The sequence below is a fragment of the Schistocerca nitens genome, chromosome 1 (genome assembly GCF_023898315.1).
Source record: "Schistocerca nitens isolate TAMUIC-IGC-003100 chromosome 1, iqSchNite1.1, whole genome shotgun sequence".
Taxonomy (NCBI): Eukaryota; Metazoa; Arthropoda; class Insecta; order Orthoptera; family Acrididae; genus Schistocerca; species Schistocerca nitens.
The window spans coordinates 981,063,886-981,087,785 of record NC_064614.1 but is presented as its reverse complement, the minus strand read 5'-3'; the positions used below and the strand labels follow the sequence as shown (position 1 = coordinate 981,087,785).

General features: G+C 43.6%; 1 protein-coding gene across 1 annotated transcript in view; it reads right to left on the bottom strand.

The window, feature by feature from the left end:
• Positions 1–22,932, bottom strand: part of LOC126195164 (GDP-mannose 4,6 dehydratase) — a 75,610-nt gene extending 52,678 nt beyond the window's left edge. The window contains exon 1 of the mRNA XM_049933678.1: positions 22,686–22,932. Within this exon, the coding sequence (XP_049789635.1) occupies positions 22,686–22,757 (72 nt within the window). The 5' untranslated portion in view covers positions 22,758–22,932. The remainder of the gene's footprint in view (positions 1–22,685) is intronic.
• Positions 22,933–23,900: the final 968 nt, after the last annotated feature.

The following is a 23,900-nucleotide window of genomic DNA, read 5'->3' as shown; positions in this document are numbered from 1 at the left end:
GTGGGGCATTCTCCCACCGAAGGAGGAAGCCATGTGTTAAGGGGCTATGTCCAATGCAGAACCTCCTTCCAGTGATGAGACTGACAAAGTCCACCATGCCTACGTGGTCGATTTGAGCGACTGCAGTTTGTTTTCTGTCACCTACAACCATTCAGTCTCACACTGACACATGATGAGTCTGTCAGAAAATGAGATGATGGTGTGCAACAGGATGGGACATTGATGGACAGCACCACCCCGACATGCTTCCTTGGTGGCTTTGTCAGACATGCCATTTCCCTGTATCCCAATGTGGCTAGGTACCCAGCAAAAGATCACCTCGTTGCCATGGTGTTGGAGCCGCTGTAAGGAGTCATGGTTGAGCTGAATCGGCTGGCCTACTGGATACATTTGGTGATGTGCTTGCAGTGCACTAAGCGAATCAGAACAGGCAAGATACCTTGTACAGTGATGTCTCTGACTCCTCTACAGTGCCATCATAATTCCATGTAATTCCGCATCATAATTTGTAAATTGTTCAGAAAGATGATGATGGTCATGATGATGGTTTGTGGGGCACTCAACATTGTGGTCATCAGCGCCCTTAAAAGTTCCCAATCTTTCCAGTTCCAAGTGCTCCGGAAGACACACTGTAAAATAATTATCAGGGAAAAAGCAGAACAACTGAGGATATTCTCTTGCTGGGATCCATCTGTGTAAGCAATGATAAAACTGTGGTATGTACTTAAAATGGACAAAAACAAAGTTGTAAAACATAATCTGGAGTACAAGTTTTCTTGTACTGTGTCAAGCTTAAAATCACTTTGGGCCTCTGAAGACACCAAGGCGGCAATGCGTTCCATACCAGGCTGTGTATTTTGATGCCTGATAGATCCAGATCCTCGAGACAGCCTGTAGCAAATATCCCATATGGCTTGGTCGCTTGGGGCCGATCCAAAGGTGGGTTGAACCACTGCACTAAATGCCAATGACTGAGGTGATGCTGAGATTTTCAGAGTGCCTGATGAGCCAAAAGGATATGTCGCCGAATCCAGAGTGGTGGTTCACCAGCCTCTGAAGACAGACTTGGAATTGGGCTGGTCTGAAACACTCCAATCGATATCCACATGCCCTCATGGTGGACAGCGTCTACCATCTCTAAGTAATTTAAGGCTGATCCATAGACCACACTACCATAATCTACATGTGATTGAACAAATGCTCTGTAAAACTGCAGGAGGTTGGTCCTGTCAGCTCCCCACGTTTTTCTGCTAAGGCATTTCAAAATATTCAATGACGGGAAGCCCTTTGTTCATAGGTATTTTAGGTGTGGGAAACAAGTCAATTTTGAGGTAAATAATAAACACAAAAAAATGGACAGTTTCTTGAAAACGTAAAATATTGTCCTCTATTGTGAGCACTCATTGGTTAAAACTTTGACAAGCACAGCTGAAATTGACACATGTAGTCTTCTCGGGTGAGAGCCAAAAACCAATTGTCCTGGCCCAGGTTTCCAGCCTCCTAATGGTCAGCTATAGCCACCTTGTCGCCGTTCTAAGATCAGAGGAAGAGTAGAAGATTGCGAGACATCGTCAAAGTGATATCGAAAATGTCAGCCCTTAAGAAAGGACTGGATAAGAAGTGGCAGTCATCGACATAGTCCCCATTCATGAAGCTGGCAATGGATGTTGTACCTCCAAGTAGTGTCATATGCTTTTTTGAGGTCAAAAAACACACAAGCCAAATGGTTTCAGCATTAGAACAACTCCTGCATCACCAACTCCAGTAGAATTAAGTTGTCAAGGACGGAACAGTAGCACCTGAAACTGCACTGGGAGTGGCACACAGGTAATCTCGGGATTCAAGCAGCCAAACGAGGTGGCAGCTGATCATGTGTTCGAGAGTCTTCCATGTACAACTGGTAAGGGCTACACTCCAGTAACTGTTAGTGGTGCTACAGTCCTTGCCTGGTTTCCAGAATGGAATTAATACTGCCTCCTTCCAAGTCACGTGATATCGTCCATCAAACCAGATCTGATTGAAACAAAAGAGGAGCCGTCCTTTCGCTTCAGGGCACAGATGACGAAGCACAGCATAATGGATCGCATCAGGTCCTGGAGAAATGTCTCTGGCTGCAGAAAAAGCTGATTCCAGCTCCCACATAGTGAATGCAAGCTTGTAGAGTTTCTCATTATGCAAGAAGAAATTGAACTTTCTCATCTTCGCAGTCCTACAGAACACCTGAAAAGCAGGAGTTTGTCTGGATGATGTAGTGACAGTAAAAAAGTGTTCAGCTAAAATCTGAACCATGTGTTCTGTCATGTCCATCAGGACCCCATTACTTGACAAGGTCATAAGGGAACTTGTGCAGCCCTTGGCTGAAATCCATCTTATTAAGTCAGAAACTTGCACAGTGGAAGTGGGCCGATTAATGGAAGACGTGAATTCCTTCCATGAAGCCCTCTTCCATTCTTTTATCACTCACCTCGCATGTGCTCTCACAGATCTGAAGGCATGGAGGTTTTCTGTAGTTGGACAGTGTTTGAAGTTCGCAGAGCTGTTGTCTGGCCATGCCAATTGACAGTTGTCATTCCACCAAGGTACAGGCCATTGTCTGAAGTGGTTTCTAGACTGGGAGATGGACTCTGCAGCAGCCTGTTGGATCTCACAAGTGATATGGGCCTCTGTCTCCTGTGCACAAACCTTTTGTTCAAAAATAGTCTACCAACTGTACTTCAACCAATCTGCGCTTTGTAACACCCATCTGCGTGATCTCTTGTTGGCCACCGTCCTAGTTGGCAGATGGATCCACACTAGGAAGTGGTCACTAGAATGTAAATCTGTAGCCAATTTCCACTGAACTGAGTCTGCAGTAGCCGGGGAAGAAAAACAAAGGTCGGTGGCTGAAAAAGACCCTGTACCTGTGGAAAAAAGTGTCACCTGACCCGCATTCAGAAGGCAGATATTCTCAGAATGGACGAGTCGCTCAATCGTCCAACACCTGGACCAAGTGGTAGCAGAGCCCCACAGAACATCGTGTGCATTGAAGTCCCCCACAAGGAGGAATTGGCGTGGGAGTGCCCATACGAGTTCTGTCAGAATGTCTGCATCCTCATTAGGTGGAAGATACAAAGAACAGCATGTGATATTAAAGAGTGCTAGAACTTTCATGGCAACTGCTTGTGTGGTCATGGTAAGAGGGACACGAGAGGAGTGGAATCTGTCATCAATGGAAACAGCCCCTCCACCTTTAGCCCTGTCTCCAGTAAGATCATCCTTCCTGTATGGATGGTAACCCCATAATGCAGGTGTGTCAGTGACTTTAAGATGCATTTCTTGTAAGCAGATGCAAAACTGTTTCTCCTGGGTCAGGAGCTGTAATTCTTCCAAGTGTGAGCAATATCTATTTAAATTCCACTGCAATGAATAAGTCCCTGTGGAAGCCATTGTTTAGCTAAGGTTGTTCTTGCTTTCCTCTCTCAGAGGTGGTGATTTACCAGGGAGGTCAGGGGGAACATTAGCCAGTTCCCAGCTCTCCGGTACCTCCGATTGGAAGTCCATATCCTCAAGAGCATAGTCCCTATCAGAGAGGGAGAACTTGCTGATCTGAAGGTTTAACTACCACTTTCTTGGACTTGGAACTACTTTTTGAAGGATGTTTTCCTTTACTTATGGGAGGTGATGCTTGCTTGGGTTGCAGGGACAGCTTAGTTGGCTTCTGCTGGCGAGCAGTAGTACGTGGCTTAGATGGTAAGCCCATTTCAGATGGCTTCCAAATGACTTCTGTTTCAAGTGGAGTGTTTCCCCCCATAGGTGCACCAACAAGAGCATGTGCTCGTACTTGAATCTGTGGTTGGAGTTTGTGTGGAGGCATCACTTTTGGCATTAAGGGCTGATGCAAAAGAAGTAGTAAAAACTGGAGGTTGCATAGCTTTGAAAGGTTTTGTAGCTTCACCATAGCGTATGCATCTCTTGACTTCCAAATTCTGAATTTTCCTTTCTTCATTGTAAACTACACACTTTCTACCCCACACTGGTAATCCCCAGAGCAGTTTACACATTTCAGAGGAAGTGTACAAGCACTGACTGATTCATGAGCTGAGCCTCCACAATTGCCACACGTAGCCCTCCCATTACATCCCATAGTGGTACGGCCAAAATCTTTGACATTTGAAGCATCACATTGGGTTACGAACAAATGGGCAAACCTTAAGATGGATACAGCCTGCAAGGATATGTTCAGGTAATTAGAATAAATGTTGCCAATTTTTCCAATTTGCCACTGACTCTCCTCATATAGTTCTGCACTTCCACGATGGCCATATTTTTCCATCCTTCGCATAACTCTGCAGGTTCCACCTCCATTATATCGGAGCATGTACTAAAGTTAAGGGTGTTATGCAACTCAGCCTCGACTGGGTAGTCACCTAAGGCCTCACATCCCAAAAGCTTAAGATGTTTGGTTTGAACCAGCAATTTTAACTACAAGCGTTCCATTACAAAGTCGTTTGACACTTTTTAGAGGTCCAGCAGTACCTTCCAAAACCTTGTGAATATAGAAAGGCGAGACCTTCTCAAAGGTTCCCCCTGTTCTCTTGATTACTATGAAAGTGTTATGGCGCGCTAATGCCCTGTTACTATGATTCTGAGAGTTCTTTTTGGGAGGACTGAACAACTGAGGTTTCTTTGATGAGTGGGTTTAGGTACTACCTGACAGTACACCCGTCCTGTCAGGAGTAGTAGTTCGATGAGACCATTCCATAGGGATCCTATGAGACACTAGGGACACCACTGTCAACCCAAGCAGAGCCCTGCATGCCTGAGCAAGCCTTATACAACTAGGGTGTGGCAGGTGCCCCAGAGGTTGCCCGCTAAGACACTTTTACCTCAACAGCCATTCAAATCATCAGCACATAGCACACCTTGAGATTGAGGATTTTTAACATATATATATATATAGAGGTGTGTACCTTCCTCGCAGTCCGGGTGGTGAATCCAAGGCCCCCATCCTCCGAAACACTCAACATTCCACTGCTGCACTGCATGGTAGTCACTGAAGGATGGCCAGAGCTTACAGTGACAGAGGGCTGGTGGCACCTACCAGTCCCCAGCTCAGGAGCCTGTCGCCAAGCCCATACTCGGCAAATGAGTGGTGAGCCCCTGAGGAGGAGGAGGGGGGGAGGGGGGGAGGGGGGAGGGGGGCATGAAGGTGGGGTAGGATTCAGCAAATGGATAGCACACACAGGAAATGGTGGCTCGAGTATGTGTCAGGGAGAACAGTCCACTCAAGACAATGGGCAAGCTTGGCAGTGCAGAAGGATAGGCCCACATGGGAACAGATGGGCGTGGAGACTGAAAGGAACGTGGGTGCTCCTACATTAAAGCAGAAGAGGTTAAGTTGATTAAGAAGGTCAGCCAAGAGGGCACCTCTCGGACAGGTTTGAGAGAACCCCAAAGGGGAAGGGGAAGATTGTTTGGCAAACAAGTTGAAAACATATAGCTTTCAAAAAATTACTCTCTCTCTCTCTCTCTCTCTCTCTCTCTCTCTCTCTCTCTCTCTCTCTCTCTCTCTCTCTCTTTTTTTGGGTACCCCCTCATATATGGTTCAAGGAACACAGCCATGGGCCCAGCGCAGAGTGCAGGCATCAGCAAAGCAGGGTACCAGGACTTGTGCAGACAGCTGGATGGACACTAGCCATTAACTGACGGGCTATGGGCCCATTCCTGAGAGGGTAGGGCTGTGAACATGCAGTAGCGATCAGAAAGATCGCGAGAGGCGCACATCGGCATGGCGCGTCACGGACGGTAGTTGCCGCAAGTAGAGTCCCGTCCACCAGAGGGCACGCGAGAATTTGGATGCGACCTCTGCCGATGGAACAACAACTCAGGCAGCAAGGGCCGTGCCCAGTCAATTCACGTCGGGCATGCCTAGGACACAGTCCCGGTCTACACTAAGTGAAGTGCGACGTAAAACGTGAACAGTGTTACCACAGAACATCTCCCCACCACACTGCAGAGCAATGTATAATTTGTTTAGTTAACACAGTCATGATCACATGTAAGTTGTTACTTTATCTGTGGATGACCGGTTTCGATCTACAACAGAGATCATGAGATGTACATTATTTGGTGGTAGTAGGAGGTGGTGGTGGTGGTGGTGGTTAGTGTTTAACGTCCCGTCGACAACGAGGTCATTAGAGACGGAGCGCAAGCTCGGGTTAGGGAAGGATTGGGAAGGAAATCGGCCGTGCCCTTTCAAAGGAACCATCCCAGCATTTGCCTGAAACGATTTAGGGAAATCACGGAAAACCTAAATCAGGATGGCCGGAGACGGGATTGAACCGTCGTCCTCCCGAATGCGAGTCCAGTGTGCTAACCACTGCGCCACCTCGCTCGGTAGGTGGTAGTAGGAATCCCTGGCTCTACTGAGAACTGCTTTCAAAAATGTACAAGCCATACTTTCACAAGAAGATAACAAGACGTTAGTGCAAGAAATAAAACACAAAATATTGATGATTACTTAAATAGACAGAGGACACTGCCTAACGTAGCACTGTCCGTGCAGGTTTGTGTGCTCTGGATCTGGAGGGCTATGCCAGCAGTAGCGTAACTACCAGCAGGGTCACCCAAGCCGGACAGGCCAAAGGGGAGGAGCCAGACAAAGTGTGTGCCACAATAACCTATCGCTCTCCTTTCCTATCCCAAACCTGTCCTCACCATTTCCTTTTCCTGTCATTCCCTGGTATTTGTACAAAAGGGCAGAAATACCTCTATAGGCATGGAAAAGCAAATCTTTCTACGGCAGAAAATCCCGAATGAAAAATCCTGGTACTCCAGGTTGGAGGTTGGCGATGGGCTACCAATCCGCCCAGGAAAAAATAATCACTGGTACGAACATCATCACAGAACGGTCTCGAATAGGACTGACCTCTGTAAGAAGACCTAAGAAAGAACAAGGACTCTGGAAGGAAATACAACTAGGGACCTGGAATGTCAGAAGCCTATTCCAGCCTGCGGCAGCAAAATGCGTAGTAAAGGAAGCAGATAAGTATCAAGTAGATCTACTGGCTCTGCAAGAGACAAGGTGGACAGAAACCACAGCTACAGAAACGGAAAATTATGTCATATTACATGGAGCCTCACAAGCAAGCCACTCACTAGGAACTGGTTCTGTAGTGAAGAAATCACTTTGTACCACTCTCATACATTTTAAATCATTCAACCCCAGAATCTCATTCCTAACCATAGACACAGGAAAACACAAACTCACATATATAAATTGTTATGTCCCAACCGAAGAAAGCGATGACATCAAAGGAAATGTTTTCTATGAGGGATTAGAAACGGTTTTAGACAATGTACCAAGTGAACATTACAAAATTATCCTTGGAGATTTTAATGCGAAAATAGGGAAAGAAGTAGCCTTCATGGGGACCATTGGAAAGCACAGTTTACCTGATGTGAGCAGTGATAACGGCACTAGGCTGGTTAGCTTTGTGACTGCAAAAGGCTTGTTTATCACTAGTACTGATTTCGACAGGAAGGGAATATATAAGGGAACCTGGGTGTCTCCGGATGGGAAGACAGTGAACCAAATTGACCACCTACTTGTAGAGACGAGAATAAAGAAGAGGATACAAAATGTCAAAACTGCAAGAGGTGCAGAATGTGGATCAAACCACTTCCTTGTGAGGAGAAGGATGAAAACAATATGGGGAGCCAGGAAGTGCGAAAGAATGCAAAGAGTCACTTAATACAACCAGGAGAGTCTGATTAAAGACAATATAAGAAGAACTTTCAAGATAGCACTGACAAACTGTTTTGAGGCTTTGAATGAAGAAGAAGGAGATACTGTGGTAGATCATAACTGGAAGGTGATTGCAGAGACCATTAAAGAAACAGCCCAAGAAGTAATCCCAAAGCGAACTAAGGGAAAAAGAGTGTGGTTCGATGAGGAGTTGAGGAAGCTATCAGGGAGAGACAACAGGCCAAACTACTGTGAATACAAAGTAATTTGCTGGAAGAAGGAAAATCAAAGTTCAAAGAAATACAGCGGCAGACACAAGGTCACATTGAGGGAAGCAAAGAGAAAATATGTAAAAAGCATCATGGATGAAGCTCAATAAGACTTCCATGGAAATAGGTATAAAGAGCTTTATAGAAAAGTGAAAATTTTAGAGAAGGGCCATACAATCATCACAAATTCATAAAAGATGCCAACAGAAGAATGTTAACAGAAGATCAAAAATTGGGAGAAGATGGGTGGAATACTTCAGAGAATTACTAAACTCTGATGAACCAACCACACTACTAGAGTTTGATGACCCAGTAACAGTGGACCCAGAATATCCTCCACCCACCATTGAAAAGATAAGGAACCAGACTAAAAACCTTAAGAATGGTAAAAGTCCAGGAGAGGATGGAATTCCCACTGAACTTCTCAACTAAAGCTATGATCGTGTAAGACATTAATCGTGTAACACATTAATAACATTCTCAAACCTGGAGCACTCGAAAACAAGACCTTAACTGACTGCTTACATTTGAAAGGAAGGTCCTCAGGAAAATATTTGGACCAGTCCGAGATCAGCCTACTGGAGAATGGAGAAGACGCCTTAACACAGAATTAGAAGAGCTGTACAAGGAGCCTAATATCTTAGGAGTGATGAGAAGCGAAAGACTGCAATGGGCTGGACATTTAGTTAGAATGGAGGCAACAAGGTGGCCTAAAATTGCAATGGACCGGATCCCATCAGGCAGCAGACCAGTGGGAAGACCTAGAAAGAGGTGGATCGATGGAGTGAAAGAACACTTGTTGCAGCTGGGAGTCACGGAAAACTGGAGACAGATAGCAGAAGACAGAGACAGATGGTGCACAGTCCACTGGGCCTGATCGCATGAATGATGACTTAAATAGAACAGGCATTACTCATATGCTACTAAAACTGGGTGGTAGTCACACAGAGGGCAGACAATATGCCGTCACACAGATGGCTAGATTCTACGCATAGATTGGTGATACTGTGGGTGGACAATCTCCACATACATCAAGGTCAAGAGATTGGAGAGAGAGTTAAATGCACAAAAGATCCATGGAGGTGACAAGGATGGAGGGGTTGGTGAGTTTACAGCACTACAATACGACTTTGGTGAGACAATGTGCATAACAGCGCAATGTACTGTCAATTTGTGTGCACTTCGTGACTGATGGAAAAAAATATGCAACAAAAATGGACACACATGTTAAGCGACAGATACTGTAACTGACAATAGTTACGTACTTGTAACCAAGGAACATTCCTTTAATTGATGTAACTGTATCTGTGACTTTAAGATGGTCATTTGACTTAAACTGGTTGTTGATAAATAAAGACACATTGCAGAAGCTTTTGGTGGTTTCATGATACCATTCTTTAAATAAAAAAATTGATCTTGTATAAACTATTGGGGAGGTCATTAGCCAAGTTATACCAGCCAGGAAACGAGATGCAGATAACATCTTCGATTCACAGAGGTTCTTCATCCTACCTTGGCTCCAACCAACACAATCACAGTCATTTTTTGTATCACTGCTTCTCCTTGAAGAAAAAAGTAGATCCTCTCATTAATGATTGCATCAGAAATCAGATTCTGGAATACTGATCTCCAGCACACAATGAATCTAGCAATTACTGTCTCCTTTCCCTCTGATTTTTTCTTCTGAAGGAATAATTTGCTTATGAAGTTTTAGATACTTCAAAATAAAATCAATAGCAAAAATAGAACTTTAATAATGCATTAATTCAAAAGAATATTCTGTAAGAACATGTATGGATTTCTAATTACTTTGTGGTCTCTGCCTTTGATAGTGACTTCGCTCTAGTGGACTGTACACATCTCAGTAGATGGTTGGGGTGGCTGTTTCATAATGTGCATCTTGCACTCAGCTGTCACACCAATGAGCACAACTACAAAATATGACAACATACGATTTCATGACTCACTGAACTATTCTATTTACCATAGAGATGAGGGTGCTTTCATTTTCAAACAGCATCTCATTAATGTACACTGTAACAATGGCTGCTCAACTTCAATGTAAACACATTTCTTTTCTGTTTTGTCATGCCTAGCTAATATTGAGTGAATTGTCAGTGGGCAATAAACTGCCTCACATGTGAATGAGTAAAGCTTCACCAAAAGACAGGAAATCGTTAATGGAAAATAATATGGTTAAATAGACAGTATTTACATTGTTCACTATGTCTGTGGTTTTTTTATGTTTGATTTGGGTGATTCTGCGGCAGTAACGATACCGGGGCTGACCGAGTGAGCCACCGCATCAATGGCACCCAGAAGAGTGATGCTGTGGCGTTGAAGTCACCCAATAACAGAAAAGGTGGTGGCAATTTGGCTATCAGCGCAGCCAGGACATGCTGAGGGACATCACCATCGGGTGGAAGATAGAGACTGCAGACAGTAACAGCCTGAGGCATCCACACCCAAACAGCGATAGCCTCTAAAGCTATTAGTAGAGGGACAGACTCACTGTAAAGGGAGTCAAGGACATAGATGCAGACACCACCAGATACCCTCTCATAAGCTGCCACGGAGGGCAGGGGTTCGCATCGCCGGAAACCAAGTTTCCTGAAGAGCAATGCAGGGGAAAGGGTGAAGGCTAAGAAGTTGCCGGAGCTCAGCAAGATGTTGGAAAAAACCGCTGCAGTTCCACTGGAGGATGACATTGTCCATGGCCGAGAAAGGCGTGAAGGGACCGAGGAGGCAGATTACGCCACTGGGTCACCTGCTGCCACCAATTGAGTACCTGTGCAAGTGACATCCATTGTGTCTGAGAGTCCAGCGAGATCTAGGTCCTCAGCGGACGTCTGAATCTCTACCTCACCCTCAGAGCTTGTAGGTTGCAGTGGTGTGGGTGCCACTGCAACTTCCTTCTTCTTAGAGGTCTTCTTCTTGGACTTTCCTCGCTGCTCCTTGGGTTTCACTGGCTGGGAGGGCTTCACTGATTTAGTCTCCAGGATGGAGGAGGATCACGAATCCCTATGACCAGCTGCTTGTGAGCACTTATGCCACTGCCGAGTGTCATCCTTCCCACTTGTGGAAACCTGGAAAGGGAGGGACTCAAGGGACCCCGTGCAAGCAAGGGGAGCCAAAGAAGTTGGATGCTTCTCCAGCTTAGAAGCAGGGATGGACGCCCCCCCGATGGGTGCAGGTGGGGGGGGGGGGGGGTTGCTCATGAGGTAGGTGGCGCAGGAGCAACAAGGTGGGTAGTGCCCCCCATGGGCAAGGGGGCATGTGGAGTTGTACGGCTCGGTGAGCCGACTGGAATTCGCTGAACTGATGGGGCTATCATGGCTGTCGTAGTGGTGCCATATGAGGAAGTCATTCGCACAGGATGGAGTCTTTCATATTTCCTCTTAGCCTGAGTATAGGTCAGTCGGTCTAGGGTCTTATATTCCATGATTTTCCAATCTTTCTGTAAGATCCTGCAGTCTGGCGAGCAAGGTGAATGATGCTCTCTGCAGTTAACACAGATGGAAGGCGGGGCACATGGAGTATTGGGATGTGATGGGCATCCGCAATGTTGACATTTGAGGCTGGAAGTACAGCGGGAATACATATGGCCGAACTTCCAGCACTTAAAGCACCACATCGGGGCAGGGATATAGGGCTTGACATCACAGTGGTAGACCATCACGTTGACCTTCTCCGGTAATGTATCACCCTCGAAGGCCAAGATGAAAGCACCAGTGGCAATCTGATTATCCTTCAGACCCCGATGAATGCGCCAGATGAAATGAACACTTTGACACTCTAAATTGGCATGCAGCTCGTCATCAGACTGCAAAAGAAGGTCCCTATGGAAAATAATACCCTGGACCATATTTAAACCCTTATGGGTCACAAGCAAGTAACCTTCGTGACTGGGCAGAGGATGCCATTTTTATCAATACTGACCCAGAGCCCATTTTGGACAAGCCCTCCACCTCCTCAAACTTGTCCTCTAAATGCTCTATGAAGAATTGAGGCTTCGTTGACATGAAAGACTCTCATCAGCTCTCGTACAAACTAGGAACCGGGGCAAATAAGTGTCACTGCCACGATGTGGCCAGGGAGGGGAACAATTTGGGATCGTATTTCTGAGTGCTGAATTGAACCCAAGAACTCTTGGAGACTGCTGGTGGCTGGCCACCAGCAAGAGATGATGTACCATGCTTCATTGCGGGTCATCTGCCCTGATGCCACCCACTCCGACCAAGGGTCCTTCCCACAGGTGCCACACAGCCTCAGCAAGGGCCACCTGGCAGGATGGCCATTGCCGGGAGTCCCGATGCCCCAGGGAGATAGGCATCTACTCCTTAGCATACGCGGAGAGTTGATGGCGCAGGCATCAGCAGAGCGATCCCTGTGTTGTCAGGGGGCTACAACCAACAGGGTACATAGCGGCCTCACCACAAGAGATTGGCTACCGTGCTGGATATTAGGTGGCAAGTGGTCCATGGTCATCGTCAGTGCAGAAAGCAACACTGCGGAGTGCATGGCGGAAATCACAACCAGGAATGTATCCTCACCCAAGAGATGGAGAGCGAGCGGGACTGCAATGCAAAGATGAATGAGCTGGCTAAAGGTCTCAATGCGTGATGGGCACAATGCACCAAGTAAGGTGCCCTTCCCCAGTTGGCTCGCTCTTCGGAATAATTTTGAAACATGGCGGTCAAACCCAAGAGGGGACCCTCACATAAGGGCCGAAATGTTTGAGACTCCTTTTAGTCACCTCTTATAACAGGCAGGAATACCACAGGCCTATTCTTACCCCCGAACCCACAGGGGGTTACGAATATGTGGTGCATGGTCTCTGTGTCGAGCAGTGCTTCCCTCTAGTGTTTCATGTATCATGCATCAATGAGTACTACAGTTAGTTGACACATACTTTGTGTGGTAAGCTTTTGTGTGTATGTATCATGCATCAACGACTACTACAGTTAGTTGACGGATACTTTGTGTGGTAAGCTTTTGTGTGTATCAATAAAACATCTTTGTAACAGAAGGAAGGTTTTTCAATTACAGAGAAAGAAACAAAGGTAAGCAAGGTCTTTGCTTAACATGATTTACACAAGATTGTTGAGTTAGCTAAAGCTATAAACCCATTCTAGGCAATTAAAATGCATACTACTCAACACTGTTGTCAAAGCAGGTACATAAGATCTCCAAATGCTGTATGATCAAAGTGTCCCAAACTCACCCATCTCAAATAGCTATTAAAATGCTTACTGTGAAAAAGCAAAATGGAAAAGTCAGTGTACGCAAAAGTAAAGACAATGGCTGATGTGCGCCATCCCATACTTCATCTGAAAGACTAACCACATTTATCAGTTGCAAAACAGAAAGATCTGCTGGCAATGTTGCCATTTCTTCCTCAACAGCATAGGGAGTTCTACACTAAACTTTGCAACATCGATCCCAAGAATGGAGTTGTATGAGAAACAGAAGTCAATATTTAGAGATTTTTTCCTTGAATTTAATTTTGTTATTCGCTTGTACAAATTTAAACGCTATGAGAAAGATTTTTACTGGCTACACTTCTAGTAATTAAGACATTACTGCTGTATTTCTGAATGTGTATTATCACAAATAAAATGTAGTTCCTCAGTATTCATTCCTATTTCCAGAAAGCATCAACTTCATTATTCCTGCATGTTGATTTGGGCTCTCTGGACTCCAGTGAGCATACTGTGTTGCTTAGTGTAATGACATTCACCTTTCAATTTAGCACATGGGACAGTTTCGGGTTGGTTGGTTGATTGATTTGGTGGAAGGGACCAAACAGCAAGGTCTTCAATCCCACTGGGTTAGGGATGGATGGGGAAGGAAGTCGGCTGTGCCCTTTCAAAGGAACCGTCCCGGCATTTGCCTGAAGCAATTAAGGAAAATCACAGAAATCCTAAATCAGGATGGCTGGATGCAGGTTTCAACTGTTGTCCTCCCAAATGCAAGTCCAGTGTGCTAAAATAGTTTCTGGTCTAGTGAACAATATGGCCCCACTTCGAAGTGTGATGTAAGGTACATAGATTGTATCTGTAATGTTTGCATTTGTACACTCTACTTGTATTAAATAAATGCCATCGTGTGTTTTGCTATAATAGGTTGTTGAATTCATTTGTGTGTCCTGGATTGGTTTCTGATTTTTACTAGACCAATAAAGTTGTAAGTGGAGATAGTGTGCCACTGAGAAAAATGACATGAATCATTTTGTATATCACATCTACACAGGTCTTGTGGAGAGCCATATAAAATCGTTTGTTCAAATTTGATAGTGGTCTCCCTGTCATGAAAGAATGTTCTGTAGCATAGCACACGATCTAAGTCATGCAGGAAGTTTCCAATATAATTGTGAGTTGGTGATACCAATGAATGTGACTACAATATAAAGGTTGTGGTAATAGTTTGATCTATAACGCAGCCCAATGTATATATTCATTTAATGCACTTTTTGTTATAAATAACTAAAATTGTGATATACATGCACAATAAATTCATAAAATATTTATTACATAGTAGAAAATCTTTCACACATTTTAATTTGTCCATTTGAATTGCTGATTTCCATTTTGTGCTTTTTCCACCCAAAGCCCAAGTCTCAGAATTTTATGAAACAGCCATTTCTAACACAGAGGAAAATGCTGACCAGAATTCCCCTTGACGCAGGAAAATTTGTATCAGGTTTCTAATTCTTATGTGTAACTTTTAACTATTCTCTCATAACTACCATTGACATCACGAGCTTCATTTGCCATCAAATCCATCAAGTCACCATCTGTAACCTTCCCCAGACAGGAGCCCTCGCAGGAATCTATCATACATAGCCGCCAGATAAAATCTGTCATTACTATTTTGAACAAAACATTACTCCGTCCTGTCCTCCATTCTCAACTAGGTATGAAAATGGGTATGGTGGCATAATAACTTTAGTTTTCATTTATTGTAATGAAGTGTATTACCTATATCATAATGGCCAACATGATGTAAGAAAACTAAGGAACATTTTCGTCACTGATGCATGTGAAAGATTTAGTTTCAGCTTAAGTTAAGAGAGGAAAGTCACAAACTCAGTGATAGTGTGTCAAGGATACAAATATGATTTCAGACATTAAACTCTCAAGACATCTTGATAACTAATAAAAACCTAATTCTGGAGGGTCTCCAATTTGATGTACGATCAACCTGATGCAAGAAAAGTAGCCATCTGAAGCACAGGGAACCCAGTCAGTTGGTTGCATGAGAAAGAAAGTGTTAATAATGCCTTTAGCAATTATGAAAAGGGTAGATTGCTACTCACCATAAAGATAACATGTTGATTTGCAGACAGGCACACTGAGCTTTTGGCCAAGGCCATCTTCAGGAAAGAAAGGAACAAAACAGCACGCGCACACACACACACACACAAGCAGGCACACCTCACGCACACATGACTGCTATCTCCACCCAACTGTTGTGCGTATGTGTGCATGTGGGTGTTTTGACTTTAAGGGAGCTCAAAGCCAAGGTTATCGGCAATCAGTGCCCAGACATATTGTAAAAGAAATGAATGTGGATCAAATCACTAAAATTGTTGCGCACATTGGGATGGAACCTACAGAACGATACTCTTGCACACACTGCCAACTCACTCACACAATCACATTCTCACATGCCTTAAGACAATGGAGAAAGGGTGAAAGGTGCTATTCCAGCAATTAAAACACAAGTAAAATGACAGAGGAGCTTAAACAAGAGCATTGGCAAATGTGACTAGCTGACCACTTACAAAAAAAAACACTGGTGAGCCAGTCACCCTGGCAGCAAATTAAGATCATCTCCCTAAAATCTTGGTAAAAATGTTGGACAATTCACAAAACTTCAAAACTCTTACCACATTCATTGGGAAGTCACTTAAAACAGAGTGTAGGTCTGTTGACAAATCTGCTGTTATCCTCTGGTCCGAAAATGACACAGGGATGTAGTTACCCATATGCCATAAGCACCACACACTGAGGGATCCTCTCACCAGAGCAAGCAAGAAGCCACGCTTGTGTGCTTTACTAGACAGAGCTTATTGTTTGTCACTTCCAGCCACTCATCTTCCCATTGACACATGACTCTGTACATCAACAGTGAGGAGACAGCACGCAGGAGGACAGCACCCTGAACTAACTGAGGTTTGTGACACACCTCCTCGGATGCTACATCTGCACCTTTCATTCCCTGCAATAGCCATGTGCCCTGGCATCTACACACACACACACACACACACACACACACACACACACACACACACACACACACACACACACCTGCAGAAACTGAAAAACCTGTCTTTGAAGCCCACTCCTCAAACTTTTGCAATGTAAGTTAGAACTTGCGAGCCACTGTTGCAACACTGGACGAGGAACAGAAAACAGCAAATCAGCCACAAATAAGGAGCATCAGTCAGGACTCTGTACCAGACATGTAATACTTTTTATGGTTATGGCAATGACTGTAACCTTTACAACACTGCTCTGATGGACACCACTCTCCTGCACAAAATGATGTGACAATGCGTCAACAATGAAGAATCTAAAAAACTGCTTACACAAAAAGACCATATGAAGACGGAGAGGTGGCCACTAAAGTCCCACTGATAGAGCTGCAAGAGAGTACTGAGTCTCCAAATAGTATTGTACACCTTACTGACGTTAAAGGAAATACCAAGACAATGATGCTTACATAAGAAAGCCTGCTGAAGAGCCGCCTATAGCAAGGTTAGGTTGCCCGGAACCCACACTGAGAACAACTAAGAAGTTGCCTGGTCTCTAGCACCCAGACCAGATTACTGTCCAGCATCTTTCCTACACAGCTCGTTAAGGCAATACGCCAGTAACTGCTGGGACATGTGCGGTCCTTTCCTGGTTCGAAGAGAGGGCTCAAAATTGTCTCTCTCCATGAGCTGGGAAAGTGACCTACCTGCTATATAAAATTAAAACACTAGAGGAGGATTTCCTTTGATACTGTAGGCAGATGTCGAAACATATAATACCAGATTTTGTTGTGATGAGATGCAGTATTTTGAGTCTCACTCAGTTCCGATTTTAGCTCCCACATGGAGAAACAGGAGCTGTAGAAGCCAGATCTGTTGGATCTGAAGTCCCATTTGCCCCTCTCTGCAGTCACACTGTAGTGGCAAAATGTTGGATTTTGCCTGGCATTGGCAGTAGTTTTTGCAAAATGCTCTGCCATTGTCTGGGCGATGTTTCCAAACATCGTTTGAAGACACTCCTGTACGGTACAGGAGCATCTGACACTTTGAAATATGTTTCCCACAAACACAAGAACACGGGTTGTCCTTGTACTAATAGTTTCAGTTCCTTCATGTGTGTCCTGAACCCATTAATGCTTCACTGTAATATGGGAGCCATCTATCATAGGGGTTGCACTTTTAGTCTGTCTTTCTGCTGCAGAAGTGAGCTTGTATTGAGTGGAGGCTCATTCATGGGGCAAGATCTGTGACCTACACCAAAATCGAGGTCCATCAGCTCTGTAGATCAGTCATGAGAGATGCCATACAGAGTGATGTCGACATTGTCAGACTGCTTGCTTTTCATCTCCATTGTAAGCTGATTTTTCATCTCAGATTTTGGGTTTTTGACTGGGGAGGTTTTGGGGCCACAACTGCAGAGCTGGTAGTGGTTGCATTGGACAACCAGTCTGAACCTGTGGAGGAGCAGGGAGCTTTGCAATGTTGACAACCATAGCCTTGTCTCTTGGTCTGGGAAGAAATACAGGCTTCGAAAGAACTGCAGCAGCACAACTGCACTGACAAACACCCGTGCTACTGCTAACACTAGCAACCTCAATTTGTGGAAGAGCGTCAGTCACCAGAGCTGCCTGTTTAAGAACAGATGCACAGGAGGTAGCGAACTTTTGGGCCTGCATGTCCCTATAGATCTGTTTGGCCTCAGCACACCAGATATGCTTAGTAGTTTAAACCTCCTGGGCCTCCCTTGATTTGAATGTCCCAGTGATGCCCTCTAAAACTTTTTGTATGTAGAAAGATTAAACATTCTCAAAATTGTGAGAGTGTCTCAATTGGATGGTGGTATGAGCTGGGAGATGAATGGTTCAATGTTGTGACTAAGTTGGCTTTGGTTAGAGGGACTAGTGGCAAAGAAGTGTTTCCATTGCAGGGATCGGGAGAGTAGGTCTCTGACAAGTCCAACATTGTTTAATGTGAGTGCAGGGCTGAAGATGAGGCTTTTCATCATGGAATACCACCACACACTGGAACAACTGGACTGAACCACATCCTTTGTCAGTTTTGATTATCTATTATCATGCCCTGAAATGAGGCACATCCTACTCAAGATCCTTTCCAAATTTCCTAAAGTGTTATTCCGTATCTCACTCAACCTCCACAATATCCTACTCCACCCTATGCCACTCCCAATACCAGCCTCTTGCCACAGCGAGCATACCCCTGTGGAAAACCCAGGGGCAAGACCTGCCCAATCTACCCATCTAGCATTTCCTGTTCCAGTCCTGTCACAGGCTTACCCTACTCCATCAGAGGCCAGGCCACCTGTGAAAGCAGCCATGACATATACCAGCTCCGCTGAAATTATTGCACAGCTTTTTATATTGGTATGACTACAACCAGCTGTCCGCCAGTATGAATGGCCTTCGCCAAACTCAGACAAAAAGCAACATGGACCACTTCGTGACACAACATGTAGCTGAAAATAACATGCTTGATTTCAATGGCTGCTTCACAACCCAAACCATCTGGATCCTCCCCTCCACCAGCAGTTTTTCTGAACTGTGAGGATGGGAGTTATCCTTACAACCCATCCTCCACTCCCAAAATCATCCTGGCTTCAAGTTACAATAACCTACTGTCCCCACATCCTCCACCCTACTATTTCTGCACATCTGTCGTGTAAAGTCCTCCCAATTCAAATCCTTTCACCTGCATTGTGTGCTGTTCTCTTCCAAAGCACCTACCAGTCAGTCTTTTACCCTTTCTGCTCCCCTCCACCTCCCCCCCCCCCTCGGCCTCCAATGCTGCAAAATGTAGCCTTGTCCTGCCACCTTCTAGTTCCTGCACTTTCCACTAAACAGTGCTCATCTTTCACCTCATCTGTATTTTGCTACCCCTTTCCCTTCCCTGCCCCACTCCACTGCTGCTTTCATTCAACCCAACAGTTACAGTCTGGTCAGAGCGGCCAGAGATAGTGATCACGTGTGTGTGTGAGGTGTGCCTGCTTGTGTGAATGTATGTGTATTTCCTTTTCTTTTCTGAAGAAGGCTTTGGCCAAAAGCTCACTGTGTAACAGTCTTATCGTCGTGTATGTCTGGAACTCAAAGTTCACCTCTATAATGGGGAACAATCTATCCTTTCCGTAATTGTTAATCTGGACTTTCCATTGTTTAACAGTGCATTTATGAAGTGATGTGGTGTGTTATCTTGTAAATGATTTTAGTTTCCTACTCACTGAAACAGTGACCAACATCTCACAACACAGCTGATAACTGACAATGATTTCATCAATGAAATTCATGAAGAAAGCCTGCATTCACATACATTCCATGCAAGTCAAAAAATGAAGCAAATAATGGAAGAGCAGAGAACAAAAAGAAATGGAGGAGGAGGATATTGGTGTTTAACGTCCCGTCGACAACGAGGTCATTAGAGACGGAGCACGAGCTTGGATTAGGGAAGGAACCATCCCAGCATTTGCCTGGCGTGATCTACGGAAATCACGGAAAATCTAAATCAGGATGGCTGGACACAGGATTGAACCGTCCTCCTCCCGAATGCGAGTCCAGTGTGCTAACCACTGCGCCAAAAAAAGAAAGGGATTAGGGTAACTGGTGAAGCACATTTTATCAGGAGTTTGAGCTTTAACCCAAATTTATACAAAATTACAAATAAACCGATATTGAAATTTATTGAAAACAAATGATTTGAAACAAAGATAACAATCGAAAATAAATTCCCGGTAAGGTAAATAAAGAGATATCTATGAACAACTCTTAGAACATAATTGCCATGTAAACATTGTTCTTGTATAGAATACATGTGACATGTTAGAACTGTGTGCCAAACCAGTACTACAACCTGAATCCCTACCTTTCTCTGTCAGTGTATTACTAACTGGGCAGTCCAAATGTACCTTCACCTCAAGTACAGGCTCAAAGCTGTAGTATTTTCACCTTATCAAATTTCCTAAGCCTCAGATTAAGTCAACTCTCTACTGTTAAATCCATTTTTCTAGAGATGTTAAACACACAGCATTGTGCAAACGACCTTGGAATTTTAATGATACACGGATAATAAATTACAGTAATTTTTGATTGACTTCATGCTGTCTACAATTGTTGATTTTTTGTTTATTTTTCTACTATGGTACTGTACAATATCAGCCTTAAGCCATTTTTATGTACCTAGATACACACTGTTAACAAAACTGCGCAATATTTGCCACTGCAGATATTTTGATGATCAAATGACTTACAAATGTAGCTAGGTACTTGAAAATGGCTCAAGGCAGAAATTGCAAAATAGTCTGAGAATAAACTAGAAGTGGCAGGCAGCACATAGGTATTAAAGAATTCATGGAAAACCATCAAACAGTGACAAGTTGGAGCATTAAGTTGACCCATCAGATGTGCTTAAATTTCATGTTTGTAGCACACTGCCCACAGAAGGAAAGGAGTCTCACCTCAGCACGATTTTCATAATGTGTCACTAATGTTCATCACAGTCTATACCATTCTAAACAGTAAATAAGCAACATCTCACTGCCATTGAATTTTCATTAACAACTCAGTCTACACTGAATTTCGAAAACCACTTTTAAAATGGGTTTGTGCTAACTGTGACTTTCAATAAATATCTCTGACAATGGAGCCTTCATAATGTCACTGACAAAAGTAAAAGACTTCAAACCAAACAAACCAGAGGGCAATGAAATGAAAAAAAAGGATTGGGGACAGTGAAGCTGGATCATAGAAGGCTTAGGAAAGTCTAAGAGATGTGAGAAGATTGGGACAAGAATAAAAACAGGATAGGCAAGCAGTGCAGAAGTCACATTACAGTAATAGATACTGACTAAAGATTAATCACATTAAGATCAGCTTCATACAAATACCAATCAATCCCTCATCATCATGTGTTCTAATGTATAAAATGATTAGTGTCTATGTGCACATTTACTAAGGTATTCATACATAGAATGAAAATGTTATTAGTTGATCAGAAAGAATGGGAACACAAGTTACTGGAATACATGCATATTACATTTAACTCAATACAATGTAAGTTGAAATGGAAGAAGCCATTACAAATCAATTAATTGTATTCCTTTAAGTGTGCAATTAAGAAAAGTTAGTCAATCTAACATGGACAGAAAAAATTTTAGTAAATTAAACTCTTATCAACAAAGTTAGGAAGGAGAGGAGTTGACACTTATGTAAATGAGCTAGAAAGAAATTTAAATCAAGCAAACAACAAACACTGTACAACAGTTGAGAGGCTTGGAAGGAGTGGAGCTCCAATCCCAGTTTGTCTCTCCTTATGTAGGTCCTTGACAGCTGCCAAAATTACTTCACACAAATATAAACACATCAACCCTGCCCAAAGAGGATGGTATGTGGACTGAACAAGTTTGCATTTGAAGTAAGCATGGTTACTGATAGGTGACATCAGGTAGACATGCGAAGGTTGTGAATAGGACAAGTGAGTAATGAGAGAAGAAGATGGGAGAATAGCTGTCAAGAGCTAATGTGTTTGGGGATGTAGTTGTGGCAAGAGTGGAGGAGTTGGCAATAAAAGTAGTCATGTAGGTGTGCGAGATGCTATAGGACAGTTTGCTTGAGGGATAGGTGGAGGGGAGGGGTGGTGATGAACTCAACAAATGTTCCTTTTTATTCCTCAATTTACAATGCACTCAGAATATTCTGCATTTACTCTTCATCTACTCTCTTCACAGCAACTAATGGCAGGATGATATTGTTTAATTAATTTTTCCAGTGCTGCTACTTCCAAATGATCAAAGTCAGCTGTGTAACTATTTTCCAAGTCCCCGGAAGTGCTCCTACACGCTATTCTGTGCGCTCGAGAAAAATGTATTCCATAGCACGAAAATTTCTTTACATTACAACTGATACAGGCATGCTCAGCTTTGAAGCTCATTTTAACACGCTGTGCTACAGATGGGGGGAAAACTTAAATGCTGTAACAGCAAGCGAACAGAATTCTGCAGAGTGAGCAAGCGAAGATAATAGCCAGCACAAATCAAACAGATATAAAGGAAGTTTGCCTAAAAACGTTTTAGACTGAAGAAAACTCACTATTCTCTCATTAGCTCTGAAGAAAGATAGCTGCACTCGCGAGACCCTCTGCATAAAAAGAAACGGCTTTTTGTTTTGTGACACATATTATTTTGTGCACAGACAGATTTTTCTATTTCAACGGCTCTCCAAAAAAACATCAGTGTATAACCAGGTGTACATTATCCTAAAATATGAATTATATTGTTTTTTTTATTGTGCTTGGAATGTCTTGCAACATAGTCCTGTTGTCTAACAGGACATCTAGTAATTTCGTGCCATTTCCGATCCACGACGTTCAAACCGACATCATGACGAAATTTCAATAAATGTTGTTTCTTACAATTAAAACACTATGGTACCTGTCCTGTAATGCCGGTTATCAGCGCAACTTTTCGCTGACAAGCAGCTGCTGCTGAATCGCCAGAGTCCATGTCGTTCTCTTTCGCTTTTAAGCAACACTATCCAGCATTCGACGTGGATTTGTCATACCTTTGTCGCCTATCTATTATCTTGTTGCCACGAAGCATCACCCGCCCGCAAATCAGAGAAAACAACAAACATATATTTGTTTACGTATGTGTGATGCTTTGCTCCAGAAAGACGTACTACACACCCTCTACGCGAGAACTTACACGACACCGGGACCTTCGAAGACCGGGACACACTATCCCCACCATGTTGTCCCGCGACCAATGAAAATCAAAACTGAACGGCCAATCGAAAGCGCCGTTTCACCCGTGTGCTTATAAAAACAGCTGATTTTTGTTTACTATTTTAAGTGCTGCCGCTTCTTTGAAAATCTGCCTGTTTGTGTGAGAAAAGTGTTTCCTCTGAAAATTATATTAATTGCAATAATTGTATTTGTTTGTGAAAATTATGTTCAGTGCTTTTTTCATGTTACTGTTTTAAACAGTGAAATTAGAAAACTATTCGTGTATGGACTGAAATGTGAAGCTTATAGAAGAGTTTCGTTCTGAAATGTTTGGTGTAGTTGAACGTTAGCGCTGTTGTAAAAAAACAAGCCCTATTTCGTGAATGCTATCAAAGGGGCGCTAAATAAATTATCTGAAGTGCAATTATATACACAGAGTGTAAACGCATATATGGAAAATTGGTATTTTTCGTAGCAATGTTTGATACGGTTTTCACACACTGCATATCTGTCGGTACCGGTTTGAAATACCGCGATCGACGGTTTAACATCTGCGTGTGCTTGTAGTCTGAATAAGGGAAGTAGGCTTGTCTCAGCTTGATGTAATAATTTATTAACGAAACCCTGCGGTCGGAACAGACAATAATACACTGCAATCGATAACTCGTGCGAAGGCGTGAGAAAAGTTCAGTACGGTAAATTATTCCGTATCTAACACACTTGGATTCACGCTTTCGCTAAGGAGTAGAACGTGGAACAGAAATCAACAATCAAAGAGTAAATCACAAAACAAATGTCGCTTGTGTATAGCGTCTCTGGCGTCCAGCGGGAAAGTTTCGCGGTACTGTACTTTCAGACAAGACTATCTACAATAAATCAGACCTTAAGGCAGATATCGATAGTTGACAATATGGCGGCAATC